This window comes from Ochotona curzoniae, unplaced genomic scaffold (genome assembly GCF_017591425.1).
Source record: "Ochotona curzoniae isolate NIBS_2020 unplaced genomic scaffold, NIBS_Ocur_1.0 scaffold_1037, whole genome shotgun sequence".
NCBI classification, from domain to species: domain Eukaryota; kingdom Metazoa; phylum Chordata; class Mammalia; order Lagomorpha; family Ochotonidae; genus Ochotona; species Ochotona curzoniae.
This window is the reverse complement of record NW_024467083.1, coordinates 22,827,945-22,843,242: the sequence shown is the minus strand read 5'-3', so window position 1 is coordinate 22,843,242 and position 15,298 is coordinate 22,827,945. Positions and strand designations below refer to the sequence as shown.

General features: G+C 38.0%; 1 protein-coding gene across 3 annotated transcripts in view; it reads right to left on the bottom strand.

Annotated features, from left to right (window-relative positions):
* Positions 1-7,227: 7,227 nt before the first annotated feature.
* SYCP1 (synaptonemal complex protein 1) overlaps positions 7,228-15,298 on the bottom strand; it is an 83,799-nt gene continuing 75,728 nt past the window's right edge. For all 3 annotated transcript variants that reach the window (XM_040998534.1, XM_040998535.1, XM_040998536.1), the window contains 4 exons: positions 14,498-14,671; positions 9,681-9,821; positions 7,776-7,868; positions 7,228-7,673 (listed from right to left, as the gene is read on the bottom strand). In XM_040998534.1, coding sequence (XP_040854468.1) covers positions 7,536-7,673; positions 7,776-7,868; positions 9,681-9,821; positions 14,498-14,671 — 546 coding nt within the window. In that variant the 3' untranslated portion in view covers positions 7,228-7,535. The remainder of the gene's footprint in view (positions 7,674-7,775; positions 7,869-9,680; positions 9,822-14,497; positions 14,672-15,298) is intronic.

The window sequence follows — 15,298 nt, the reverse complement described above, 5'->3', positions numbered from 1 at the left end:
TGTGAGTCCTTTGACTTCTGTAGTCAGAGTAGTCTTTCCTGGAATTGTTCTTTCATGCTCATCCCCATCTTTCTCTTCCCTATTCCCAGTCGCTCCATGTTTTCTTTCATTTTCTCTCCGATACCATCCTTCCACCACTTGTCCCTATTAGGTTCACACACTGCCTCTGTCTCCATCACCTATAACATACTGCAGACATACTGTTCTGGATGTGGAGCACTACACTGGGGCAAGATGGTGCCCTGCAGAGATGTCCAGGCTGGGGAAACTCAGCTCAGCTGCCAGGATGATGGTGCAATGCACAGCCACTTTGGAAAGCATGGATACATCAACCAAAAATTTGACAAATGAAGCCAGCAGCCATTCTCCAAAGGAGAAAGTCAAATGGCCAGCAGGTGTATGAGACGTTACTCACATCAGTATCCATCAGGGAAATGAACTGAGTCATAATGGGATATCATACATTCCCCACAGCCCACTCATCAGGTTAGCTGGAGTCACAAAGTGGTAATAAGTGTGGACAAGGGTGTGTAGGAAAAGAAATAGCTCATATTTTGAGGGCATATGTCAATTGGTATGGCCATTATGGGAAATGGTCTAAAAGAATTCTCACTTTAAAGTAGAACTGTCATATGATCCAGCCATCCTTAGTCTGGGTATGTGTGCAAAAAAAAACCCCACAAAGATATCAACAACCAGTAAAGATATCTGCACCCCTAGTTCACAACAGCACCATAGTGTAGTTGGTTAACCCTTCACCTGTGATGCTGGCATTCCATATGGGTACTTACTCCTGTCCCAGCAGCTCCACTTAAGGTCCAGTACCCTTCTAACGTGCATAGGAAAGGAGTAAAAGGTCCTCGAGCAACTGCACCCATGTGGGAGACATGGATGAAGCTCCAGGCTCTTGTTTGGGAAGTTAGCCAGTGGATGGAAGAGCACCTCTCTGTGTCTCTCCTCTTCTCTCTGTAAATCTGCCTTTCAAAAAAAATTATTATTTTTAAAAAAACACGAAGTACTGGTGTAAATAAACAAATTTAAAAAGTAAAAAGAATGAAAGATCAAAACATATGCCTACATATGCAGTTCTGTGAATTTTCACAAATAAAAGACACAAATGGAAAAATCAAACATGTCACTAGGGAAATGAATGATTTTCTAATAAAAAGTGCCAGAATGAAAGAATATTTTAACAAAAATTAACAACCATGTTACACCATTCCTTGGTTAAAAGCAACAGTTAGAAATCTTGCAAAGAACAAATAGAAAGTATTCTCATGAACTTGGCGTAGGCAAATATTTCTTGGGACACCATGGCACACACCATGAAAAGAATTAAGTTGCACTCCACAAAAGTAGTTTAAAAACCAGCTAATTGTAATATAATGTTTTTTTACTTACAATTATTTTTTTAAGATTATTCATTTCTTACCTGAAAGAGTTACAGAAAGAGTGGGAAGGAGGGAGAGAGAATCGTCCATTCACTGGTTCACTCCCCAAGTGGCCACAAAGGCCAGAGCTGAGCCAATCCGAAGGAGACAGGAGCTTCTGATGGGTCTCCCAAACAGGTACAGGGCTCCAAAACTCGAATCATCCTCTGCTGCTTTCCCAGGCCATAAGAAGGGAGTTGAGTGGGAAGTGGAGCAGTCAGGACATGTACTGGCACCCACCGCGATGCTAGCATTATAGGGAATGAATTAGACTGAGAAGCCATGGTGCCATCATCCAAAAATGTAAATATCTTATCCAAAAAAATATAAATCATACTACAAATGTGGATCTTGACCCTGAAAGTTAAGATGGTTGCATCTCACATTATATTATTTGGGTTTTGAAATAACATCCCCCTCCACAGCTCCAGCTCTTGATTCCAGCTTAGTGCTAATGCAGTGACTGGCAAAAAGCAGTGGCTCAGATATTTGGGTCTTGACACCTGTGTGGGAGAGCTGTATTGCATTCCTGGCCATCCACATCAGCCCAGCCCAGCCCTGCATGATCTGGAGGGTGAATTGGAGATTCTTTATCTTTTTGTTTCTCTGCCTCTTAAATTGAAAAGCAAACAAACAAACTCATACATACCATGTATAAATGGCTAACAATGTAATATACTAATAATCAAAGATTTGGACAATTTCTTTAGCATTGAAGACAGCTAATGTGCACCAGGCAGGTGAACATCAAAATGAGATATCAGTATACATCTAGCAGACAAGCCAAAACTTAAAGACTGAAAATAATGGCTGTGTAGGAATGCAGAGCAACTGGAAACACCCTATATTTGTTTACGGAAATGTGAAAGGGCTGCAGCTACTTTGCAAAAACACTGTGCCAATCTCTACCTTTTCACTAATCAGATCTTTCCTGTCTCTGTTTAGGAGAAATAAGGGCATGCTTGAAAAAAACAATTCTTCAGGTACATCCATAGTTGATGTGACAACAAGCACTAGGCTAATCTGGCACCATGAGCTAAGAACTAAATCCAGGCCTCACATGGGAGTCACAGAAATCCATTGTGTGTGTGAGCTCACCAGTGCCCACCAGGATCTGAGATGGGACTCAGGCCTAGGCTCTTAGAAGGTGAACCATCTAAAATTAATGCTCTCAGAAATGACTATTTTTTTCTAGCACTGCTTAATTTTCGCCCCTGTGTGGCTTCAAGTAAGATATGTAACTAATGTTTTATTTTACCACCTGCACATTATTTAATTTAAGTTTCTAATAGGAATACTAAGTTGCACATATTTATGAGGTACTGTTATATTTTAATGCACATATTAAATGTTTGAAGACAGGGGCATTTACATTACACAATATGTAAATGTATTACATTTAAGCTGGATGAATTGACAAGTAATCCTTTCTGTCACAAAATATAAAGTCCACAGACATCAAAAAATAAGTATCTTTAAAGCCTTTGAGTCATCTCATGAACAGGTGTAATTATGTGATGTGGCTAGAGGATACTGTGGGCGGCAGGGCAGCTGACCAGAGGTTGAGGCAGCCCTCCTTCCTTCACTTAGCCATGAATGCTCAGAGTCCAATGGCCATACCCACTGCACCCTCAAATCAGGCAAGTCTAGCAGCTAAAATGAAAGACTTGACCTCTAGGAAAATCTCCAAGTATATGGCTCACAACAGCTAGGTGGGAGCAGAAGCTGAGAGTGAGGAGGGAACTAAGAGGTCACTGCCCTGCTGGACTGTTTCTCCCACTTCAGTCTCAGCTTCAATGTGTGCACTGTGGACCAGCTGCTATTCCAGAGCAATGATCCTGGCATTACCATGTCCACTGCTGGAATTCAACCACAGCTCAGTATAGAGCCCAGTAAAACAATCCATCAAGCACTGTTCTGTTCAATATGTGGCTGAAATGAATGGAAACAAACAAAACTATATGAAGTTTGCAAATCAGCCTCAAATACTAGTCGCTATGCATTCAGCAGATATGTATAAACAACTTTAATCACTTACTATTTAGAGACTAGCTCTTGTGCAGCAAGGATGAAAACCAAAAGTGGCACATCTTGAATGTCATGTTCCATGATGTTATCAATCTAACAAAGCAACTCAACTGGAGTGGACTCAATTCAGTAGGAGTGTCCAGTTGCTGTTCAGTTCCATGAAGTGCCGCCTTGGTGCCTCAGTGAGGGGAAAGAAGCCAACATACCATGCGACTACAGCAAGAAGCAAACTGAGACAGGACAGGAAAGAGTTATCAAAATGAATGACTCATCCACTTAGTATTATACTTTGCTTTGGGTCCTACCTTTTTTACGGTATAGAAAAATTACAAAATACCAAGAACAACATGGAAGCTTACATTTTAACATATCTCATGAGTGGAAAAGCCTAGAAATCTCTTTTAAACAGAAGGTAGGGTGACTAACAGTCCTTACAAAGGGACAGTTCCAGGCCTGGCACAGTAGCCTAGTGGCTAAATCCTCGCTTTGCATCTGGCAGGATCCCATATGGGTGCTGGTTCATATCCTGGCTGCTCTAATTCCCATCCAGCTGCCTGCTTGTGGCCTGGGAAGCAGTGGAGGATGGCCCAAGACCTTGGGACTCTGCATCCACATGGCAGGCCTGGAGGAGATTCCTGGCTCCTGGCTTTGGATCAGCTCCAGCTCCAGCTGTTGTTGCCATTTGGGGAGTGAATCAGTGGATGGAAGATCTTTCTGTTTCTCCTTTTCTCTGTACATATCTGCCTTTCCAACAATCTTGAAAGAAAGAAAGAGGGAAACGAAGGGGAGGGGAGAGAAGGGAAATTGCTTCTGCCTTGGAATTTCACTTTCACACATGGCAATGAGCACTGGGAAATAATCTGAGATTGGGAAAGAGACATATTTGTGGTATCATCACATACAACCAGTAAGACCAGCAGACACGTGTGTGGTCCCTATTGTGCCTCACGCTGTCCTAGACGACTCTAGGGCAGTGTTCCAAAGACTCCTTGATCCCTCTGCCTTCCAATTCTGCTGTGGCAACTGCAGAAGGTTACCAGCCACTCTCCCTCCTCACAGAAACAGCTACAAGCAGTTCCTCCAGCTGTAGGCTCTGGCACCTCTAATTTTCTGTGGGCATTGATCAAGTTTTTCTCAACAGTAAGTTAAGAATGATTGTTATTGTCACTCCCATTTCCTACCTTAAATTATTTGATGCCATCTGTTTAACCCTTAATGTTTTTAGATTCCTTCTCCCAAGTCCTTGGCTCCACCTCTTTGTCACTAACATCAGCATGGCAGCATCCTGCAACTCTTCATAAGGGCTGAAAAACTACAGTGCATTCTCCAAGTTCACCATCCCCAAAGTTATAAATATCCCACATTTTCTCCCTGAGAAACTGGATGCTCTCTGTACCTGATTTTTCTCTTCCCTCTATCTATATTGATCTCTTTCTGTCCACACTCCTGAATGTAGACCCAAAGAGTTAAACTCTTTTCCAGCTTTCCAGTGAGGTGTGGATAGGACTAGAGCTGAGTCTCAGGGATTCCTGGTTCAGGAAGAAAACTGCCTGTTTTTTCTCAGAATCAGGCTCAACAAATTTTATCCAATTTGATACCATCCTCTTGGTGTTGCACCTGCTCCTGCCAGCTCCTGCCCGCTCCTGACCACAGGTCATGTCCCAGTAGGCCTCAAACGCAACATTTTGATATTCCCAGCACAAGGGAAGCCTAAATCTTAAGACTCCTAAGGGCTTCAGCCAATAGGCTGAGAGTTATTGCTTCCTACCCCAGGTGAAAGTTCCACTGCAGAGGCTCAGGGTGTGCGGAGTCCAGGGACTCATGAGTCAATGTTCAGGGGGTTGAAACTCTGATTCTGTCAAAACACTGATAAGAGTCACTATGTCAAATTGCTTTCTGTGCCTTTGAAGCACTCTTTCCTCATCTCTGATTTGGAGATTATCAAATGCCATGTGTTTAGGAAGTGAAGAACTAAAGATGTGAAAACCACCACCCAGTACCTGGCCCTGGGGTTTCCTTTGTCCCCCACAGGCAGTGACAGAAGCACATCCAGCTGCCCACTGAGATAAGCTGTGCCTGTCTCTTCCTAGATAGCAAGAAGCCTAAGAACCAGAAGGAGGGTGGACCAGAAGGAGGGTGGTGATTTATATGACAGGCAACTGTCTTACAAGTGCTCATGAAATAAGGAGTGTGCAAAGAGAATAGTGAGCTGTGAGCTAAAAGTATTGCTCAGATTCCCATTTTATGTATTTATTAGGATCATTCATATAAGTGAAGAGAACTTTCCATAACATAAAATCCAAGAAAGGAAGGGCCACTACACTTGCAGATAGAAGTAGTTTAGAGGGGAGTAATCAGAGGGCATGTCTGGGTCAGGCCAAGGCACCCACCCTCATGAGATACCTGGGCTGGGCTAAATATAAACAATATTACTTGCCAACCCTTGGCACATGCAAAAGCATGTGTCAGAGTGGGTATGAGTCGAGTCAAGTAGACCACAGTATCCTCTGGCAGGTACAGGATAAGGGGATGGGAGCAGGCCTGGTAAGAAAACTGTAGTCACTACTCAGCTAGGCTGTAACTCCCATTGGTGAACACAAGAGGCAGGGCTGGTGGCAGACCAAGCTGGGCAAAGGGGCAGCACCCATCGCCATGCATGTGAACTAGATCTGGAGCTGAGCTAAGCCACAGCACCCATGGATGTGCATGATAGATAGATGGGATGTGGGCCAAGCTAGGCTAGGCCACAGCATATACTGACACATGCAAAAACTGAGGCCAGTGGCAGGTCTGATGGGGATCATTGAGAGTTGCCCCAAGAAGGCTGTAGCACCTACTGGTCTGTGTGGAGACCAAGCATTGGCAAGCTGGGCTGGCCACAGCAACCATAAGTTCTGTGAGATAGGACTGGGGATTAAACTGACCAGCAAGCTGCATAAACTGGTATGTGCACTGTCTTGGTGTAGGTGACAGACCAAACCTGACCCTGCACTGGCTTGCACACACAAGAGCATAGTATGAGGTCACCCAGGCAAGCTTTCTTGGGGAACTCTCCAGCTAGATGGCTGGACTCAAAACCCTGGCCACAGGGAAAATCACAATGTATGTGATCTAAACTTACAGTACTTGTATTGGGACTGGGCCTCCTCAATTACAGATGCATTCCCAGGCCCAGGAACATGTTGCAAAACTTGGTCAGGAGAATTGTCTAAACTGTTCTGCATTCCATCCTCTGACAAGGCATTGCCATCCTCTGCTGATCTAGATGAGCTCACTGTCATGGCCCTGTGCGCACTGCATCTGCACTAAAGTAAACCTGGTCAGCCAGTAGACCTTGGAAAGAGTTTCTCAACCTCGGTGCAATGAAGCCAACAACATCTCAAAACTATCAAAACCACTCAAGCAATAACCTCAGAACACTCTTCCCTTCCCCACATTGGGGTCTCTCAGGTGTCATCAAAGGGCATCCCTTATCCCCAGTGCTGATGTTGTCTGACAGCAAGAACTGGCCCTACCCCTTCCTGATGAACACAGGAGAAAAAAAAATCAATCATTTGTTCCACCCGCCTTCCTCCATACTTCACCCTCCCCATCCCAACCAGAAACCCACTTGGGTCTGCATCCCTTTCAACTATGTAAACAATAATTTAAAATAAAATATATGTTAATGCCACTAAAATGCTTTTCAGTGCTTTAAAGATTAATAATATTCTCAAAAGTATGATTAGTTTTTCAGATAAGGTCACAGAATAAAGAAGAAACATTTATTTGCATCTAAATATTTTAATATTACAGAATAAAGGAAAAAAATCTCAATACTAGATTCCTGGTTTTCAAAGGCTAACTTTAAGAATCTGAAAACAATTTTCATGGGTACAAAAAGATGTAACAAAAATTCAATCATGTAAATATCAAACACAATGACAAATTTTCAGATAGTATGTAATTAACATTCAGGCAAAAATACACAAAAAAATATTTAAAATCTTAATTTCCAGATTAAGTTTGGTTCTTAGGAAAATGAAATTACCTCTAAATCAGATTTTTAGGTGCCTTAATAACAACTATTTTCTAAAATTAAACAAATAACTTCTCTGAATCTTTGAGTTTTTTCCGCCTATCTGACTTAGCAAGCATAGCCCAACGGTCCTCTTGTGCTTTTCTCACAGCTCCAAACTTCAATGTAGATCCAGGGTTGGTTGGATACGAAGGAGTCTGATTATAAAATAAAATAAAATCATAACATAACTTTTTTTTTGAAAAAAAGGACAGTTAAGCTTTTGAAATTTGCTTTCTGAAATGAAATTTAAAAGCTACCTTTTTTGGTGTTCTGACACAAAAATGAGAAGTTGGTGAATCAGTATTCTTGAACAGTTTTCTTCTTGATGTCTCTTCATCTGAAACCATGCTCTTGAAGAAAAATACAGAAGTGTAATGTTGGAACTACACATTAGCATTATATTATTAAAACTGTGTATCACAGAAAATGACAGAGCATAGTAAAAAGAAAAACAAGAAAGTAGGTAGAAGAAATGAATAAGGAAGGGGAGAGGAAAGAGAAATGAAATAAAGACCATAGAAAGAAACAACAAAATGTATTCTCTTTATGTAAATCCTCAAGTATGTTACACTTCAGGGCAAACAAGTATCTGCATTTTTATTCTACTAAATACACCCCTGAAAGATTATGTTTAAAATATAAGACATGTGCAAATATCATGTTTCTATTGTTTTCTATTTCCGTTTCTCCTCTAAAGTAGGTATTAATACATATAAACTGACCTTTGAGTGCTGCTTTTCCTGTATTCCAAAAGTGTATTTTTTTGTTCTTTTCTAACTATTTTCTAATTTTTCTTGTCCTATCTGTTAGTTAAGAATGTCTTTAAATTCTACAAATTTGTGAATAGATTTTTGCTATTGATTTCTAAACTTCATTTATTCTTGGTCTGAAAGAATATTTTATTTTATATCTTTTTTAACCTGCAGAGACATGCTCTGTCGCTTAATATATGCCGTACACTGGGAAATATCCAATGTATACCTAAGGAGAACAGATGTTCTGTTGTTAGAACATACTGGATACGAGTGACATACTTGGTTTACTGTGTTATGCAAGCTCTCTATTTCCTTACAATAATTTCTCTGAATATTCTATTATTTAAGGTAGGGAACTTAAATACTTAACAATTACTGTAGAATTGCTTGTTTCTCTTCTCCATTCTAAGAAGTTTTCCTTCATAGAACTTGAAGATCTGTTATTTCATGTGTAAATGTTCAAATTGTCAGATCTTATTGTAACTGAATTTTCATTAAAACTCAATGTTGCTGTGTACTTTTTGTTTTTAAAAGGTCTACTTCAGGGCCAACAATGTGATTTAGTGGTTGAGATCAGGGCTGGGCATGGTGGCCTAGTAGCTTACGTTCTCTCCTTGCACACACCAGGATCCTATATGGGTGCCAGTTCTAATCTAACTTCCGATCCAGCTCCCTGTTGTAGCCTGGGAAAGCAATAGAGGATGACCCAAAGCCTTTGATACCCTGCACCCACAGGAGAGGCCAAGAAGAAGCTCCTGGCTCCTGGCTTTGTATCAGCTCAGTTCTGTCCATTAAGGCCACTTGGGAAGTGAACCGGTGGAACGAAGATCTTCTTCTCTATCTCTCCTTCTCTCTGTAACTCTACTTTCCAATAAAAATAAATAAATAATAAAAATGAAAATCCTAGAGGAAATAACCTCCTTAAGCATGCCAATAGATTGGAATGAAAGTAAAGTTACAATTGTCAACCTATATTTTCACGTAAATATTAATTAATGTGAAATACTACCTTGATATAAATATTAACTAAGGCATAATATAAAGTAATTAACCATATATGAAACAGAAAATAGGAGCAAGCCTTGAATAAAAGATTTGGCTACAGCAAGATTAAAAACATTTACTTCTACTTTCCCTATGAAAAATGTGGTTAAAAACTATTTTGTCTATCATCTTATATGTGAACTATGTTATATCAAATATTCTGAAAATATTGTATTTTCTAAAGTTTCTAAGCAAATTATTTGAACTCTAAGATACTGAAAAAGAATAAGGCTCTGTGGTATAGTGGAGCTCTGCTATATTTCAGTATTACAATGATACTATGTATTTATATTATATACATACACCACAAAATAATATAAACAAATAAACAAGCAATAAAGTCATTATTTGTAACATTTTTACCAAAAGATCAGTGGTTTCCGAACTGTCTGAATTAATATCAAATTCAAACACTGTTTTTCTTTTTTTATTTTCTTCAGTAGGTATGTTCCTGCTTTCTCTTTGTTGTATTTTTAGCTTTGTTGGTGTCCTCACTGTATATACCTGTCAAAAATTTTTAAAACAATACATTATGAAATAAAACATGTTATTAATAAAGACTTAAACCATTTCAATGAAATTTGAGTCTTTGGCAAGCATATATTGTCACTTCTGGTAAGTATATGAGGAAGAAATTTTGGACAAGCATTTAATACAGATGTTTTTGGCACTAGAGATTGTTTCAATTCTTCAAAAGAACTACAATACTAAACTATGTCATTTCCTTCAACATACTAAATAATAAACAGACACGAGAACAGACCTTTTATCTACCTTTAATCAACAATCTTAACAGAGACTTGAATTTTTCTAAACATGATCAAAATCAAAGAACTAAATGAGCTTTGCTTTCTTCACAAAATTCTTCACTACTCTGAATGAAAATATATTTTTGGGGGGAATACATAATTCACATTAGTCAAGACTTAATATATGACATTATCATGTAATATTTATAATTTTTAAAAGTATCTTTAAAAGTAAGGCCAATAATGGCAGTAGCAGCACCAGCATTCCATAAGGGCACCAGTGGGCTACAGGCTTCAGCCATTCGTTGAGTGAATCAGCGAACACAGGTTGGGTCTCTTCCCCTTTCTCTAACTCTTTCAAGTTAAATAAATAAATCTTAGAAAAAAGACAGAGAAACAAGAAAAAAGAAAGCTAAGGCAGAGTAGTCAAATGTCTGGCTGAATGTTGACGGCACATCTCCAGAACTCTTGGCAAAAATTGGAAGATATCTTGATTCTAGGCATTTTTTATCTAAACATTAGGAGAACAGTAAGCTAAGCAAACAGAGAGCTCATTAACACTCAAAAGAAAGTCTATAAAAATTAGTTTAGAAAAGCCACAAAACACATATGTTCATGATTACAATAAACAGAAACAGCAATGAACTAGAATAGGGGACAATCTGATTGCCAGACGTATCATATCTTACTTTCAGTGTCCAGTATTCAGCAACAAGAAAGAAGAGAGAAGAGGAGTAAGAAACAAGGAACAGAAAGTGAAAGAGAGGAAGGGAAAGGAGGAGAATTTTTTAAAAGGCACGGTATACACAGAAGAAAACAACAACCAACAAATAGGAACTGTTGCTAAGGAAAGCCAAACATTGTATTGACAGATAATGAGTAAAAGTCACTATTTTAAACATGTTCAAAGGGCCAATGAAAACTACATTCACACATATGTATCAAAAAAAGCATGAAAACAATGACTCATCAAACAATATTAACAAAGACATAAATTACTTAAACATTGAAATTTCAGATTTTAACATAACAACTGAAATGAAAGATTCAATAAAGGAATTTAACGGCATATTTGAGCATGAATAAAAAAGAATCTTATGAACCTAGATACATAACTGAATTACAAAATTCAATTACAGAAAAACCAGTGAAGGAAAATTAAGAGTCTTCAGGACTTATGAGACACTATCAAATACACCAGCATTCACACAATGGGAGTTTTATGATGGAAGTAGAGAAGGAAACAAAAATGGAATATCCAAACAATTAAGAGCTGCCACCACCAAAACTTGAGGAAAATATCACATACATCCAAAAGTTCACCAAACTTCAAGTAGGAAAAATGCTAACAACATCTAGATAAATCATAATCAAACTATTAAGAAAAAGGAGAGAAATCTGAAAGCAGGAAAGACAAATATGTGAATGCAACACATTCCTAAATAACGAAGGAGTCTGAGACTAAATCTCAAAGAAATTACATAGTACTTTGAGACATATGAAGAAAATAAAATTACCGGGCCAGGTATTTGGTACAGTGAGTCAGATGCTCTTTGGGATGCCCATCTCCCATATCACTGTGCCAGAGCTTAAGCTTCTGCTCCACTTCCAAACCTGCCTCCTGCTTAGGCACATCTTGGGAAGCAGACATAGACAGATCAAGTCACCCTGACACTCACAGGGGAGACTGGGATAGGATTTTCAGTTCCCAGCTTCAGCCTGGCACAGATCCAGCTGCCAGGTATGTTTGGGGAGTGATCTAGTGGATGGAAGATCTCTTTCTTTTCCACTCCTTTTAATTTATAAACAATAAATGAAGTTTGAAAATATATGCTAGACAGATAATGAGAACATTTTTTCAAAAACTTAGACTATAACATCTCAAAATATATGTGACATCAATGATTACAGAAAATTTATGGCTGTAAGTGTCCCTATTAAAATTTCAGATCACAAATAGAAAGACATGACAATGAAATGCAATTCAGTATCTTGGACTGAATCACTGAATAGAAAGAGGACATTAATGGAAAAACTGTGAAATCCAAATAAAGTATGATATTTAGTTAACAGTTATGTGCTAATGTACATTTCACAGTGCTGACAAATGTACTATGGTATTACAAAATAATAATGGAAGTGACTGAGTGGAAAACACACAGAAATTCTTTGTACAATCTTTGCAACTTCTTAGAAGTATAAAATTTATTACAACGTAAAAGTTTATTTAAAAAAAGAATGATTACAGCTACCAACAGAATGGTTACTCTAAAAGAGCTTAAAAATATCATGTGATGGTAACAATGTAGGACAACTAGAACTCTCACTTCTGGTTACTACGTATATTAGTACAATAAGCAAAATAAATGAAGAACAAATGGCAATATCTACTAAAATGAAACAGATGCAAAATCCTATAGTTCAGAACTATCATTCTTAGGTACATATCCAACCAAAATGCACACATATCAGATAACAGAATTTTCATAAAACCGTTATCCATAAAAACTAAATATGGAAATTAATCAAATGTCCACTAATAATACAACTGATTAGTAAAATGTGATACAACATAATTAAATACTACAAGTTAAAGCAACAATATGAATGAATTCCACAAACATAATATCAAATACAAGAAGTCTAGAAAAAAAGTATACTGTATGATTCCATTTATCCAGGATTTACAAAGAGCTTCAGAGACCCAGGGACAGTTTAAAAAAAAAAAAAAACCTGCAAAAAATTGGGCAAAGGAAATGAACTGACATTTTTCAAAAGAACAGATTCAAATGGCTAAAAGACATATAAAAATATGAAAATCACACTAAGGTATCACCTAACTCCAGTGAGATTGGCCTATGTTCAGAACTCAACTAATCACACCTGCTGACGTGGATGTGGGGACAAAGGTACCTTCCTTCACTGCTGGTGGGAGTGCAGGCTAATACAACCAGTATGGAAATCAGTATGGAGAGTGCTTAGAGAATTGCAAATAAACATGCCATATGGCCCAGCTATCCCGCTCATAGGAATATAAACAAAGGAAATGAAAACTGCATATGAGAAGGGAATCTGTAATCCTGTATTTTTCAGCAGCACAATCTACAATAGCAAAAACATGGGAAGAATTCAGATGCCCATCCAAAGAGGAGTGGCTAAAGAAACTGTAGTACATCTACTCCTTGAACTATTACTCAGCCATTAAAAAGAAAGAAATTACACCATTTGCAACTACATGGTCCCAACTAGAGACCATTATGCTCAGTGAAATAAGTCAATCCCAAAAAGACAAATATCATATGTTCTCTCTAATATAAGAAAACCATCAAGTAAATTGGAATGTATAGTGATGGAGTAATGGAAGACTACCATAACTAGATGTGAAGACACAATGTAACAAATAAAAGATAAACTTCCAATGAAAAGTGTTGGACAGATCTAGACAATGGGAAAACGGACTGTCTGACATTGCACCAGCAATGTCAGGAAATATGTAAATAGCAGACAGATGGAATTATAACTCCTTATGAAGGAATGTACTGTTGTGACAATAAGGGAAAATCAGTCAGAGGGTGGGAATTGAGGGGAGGGGAATCCCAGACTATACAGAATTGTACAATAAAATTCAAAATTTAAAGTAAAAAGTTTGTTTTTTTTTTTTTTTTTTTTTAGAGAGATTGACCTATGATTGAGGGCACATCCTTGTCTGGGACTTGAGCAGATCTTGTTATTAACAAACACCTCTTTCCTCAGCTATTTTAAGGTAACTGAGACAGGAAGTCATCAAATTACAGTTAAGAGGGGAAAGAGAGGTTGAGATACTTTTCCCTTAACTCCCAAGACAAATAAGACAACAATTCAAAACTGGCACTACAAGATTAGTAGTCCTTGCTAGATGCAGACTGGCATCCCAGTCCCTAAGCTAGATATGAAATCAGGCAGACTTATTCATCTGTACAGCTGAGCAAAGAAAAAGGAAATCAGAGAGAGATAAAGGGCAGAGAAAGTGGTAAGAAATAGATCCTTCTTCACTACTGCTTAGAATGGCAAGGTTGTATGAGTTTCAAAAAAAATGAACACAAAAACAGCTAAAGCTGAACTACCTCACTAGTAAGCAGCAGAAGAATGTGGTAAAATAGCAAAGCAAAGTAATGCGTTGATACTATAAAATGTCAAGCCAGAACCAGATTTTCCACATCAGAGACTTCTGAACTTTCCACATTAGCAAATGACAGCAAAACACAGATTTCCCAAGATGTCATTAAGTTGTGGACGTGACAGAAAAAAAAAAACTGTGTTATGCTGACTCGCCAAAATATTGAAACTTCCAAGAAATTTATGGACATATGTGTGATACCAGTATTATGTGATACTGGAACATTCTTAGCTAATTAAAAAAATAACTACCACTATCTTGCAAATTTTACCAACCTTTGGCAATGATGTAGATAAAGCACTTTTGGCAGAGGTCCATGCACAGTCTCTCTTATCTTTGGATTTACCATGCTCAGTTGATGCAACATTTCGAGATATATTTTGTGAAGGAGCAGCTTTAGATTCAAGTTTCCAATTCTTAGTTTCAGGTGTTTCTAATGTTTGTATTTTCTGCTTTGAACAACAAAAGTAAAAACCATCATTAAATATCATTTAAAATATTTACTTCTTTCATTAAAGTGTAGCACCAGAAGAATTAACATCTAAATAAACTTGACTTTATTCCTAAATTCATAATTGATTAGGAAATTGTACTTGCCTTCTTAAGAAGAAAATGGTATCTAATCTTCCCTATGTTCACTGAGAAACCATGCAAACAATGTTATCTCAACTCTATCTGAAACAAAAGATTGTCTTCTAAAAAAAGGGATCAGGAATAAAAAGCCTTGCTCTGTCATTCACTCCAACATAGGAACCACAGAGCAATTTACTCTCCTTTTCATTCATTCTCTTTCATGCATTTATATTCCCTCTCTCATCCATTAACACATCAGCTTATTCTTGAGTATCAGTCTCACTTGTCTTCAAAATCAGGAGAAAATATAAAACTAAATGGCAGGAAAAATACTTAGGGAAAAACTGAGAAAACAGCAATTTGCTACAATTATGAAAGCAAACAAACTGACACTTTATTCCAAATACACAGACATTATTTCACCTCAGTTCCTTCTGCTCCTTGTCTTTTTTACCTCCATATACAGCTTCCTTTAGCGTGTTATCTAGTAATTAAGACAGATG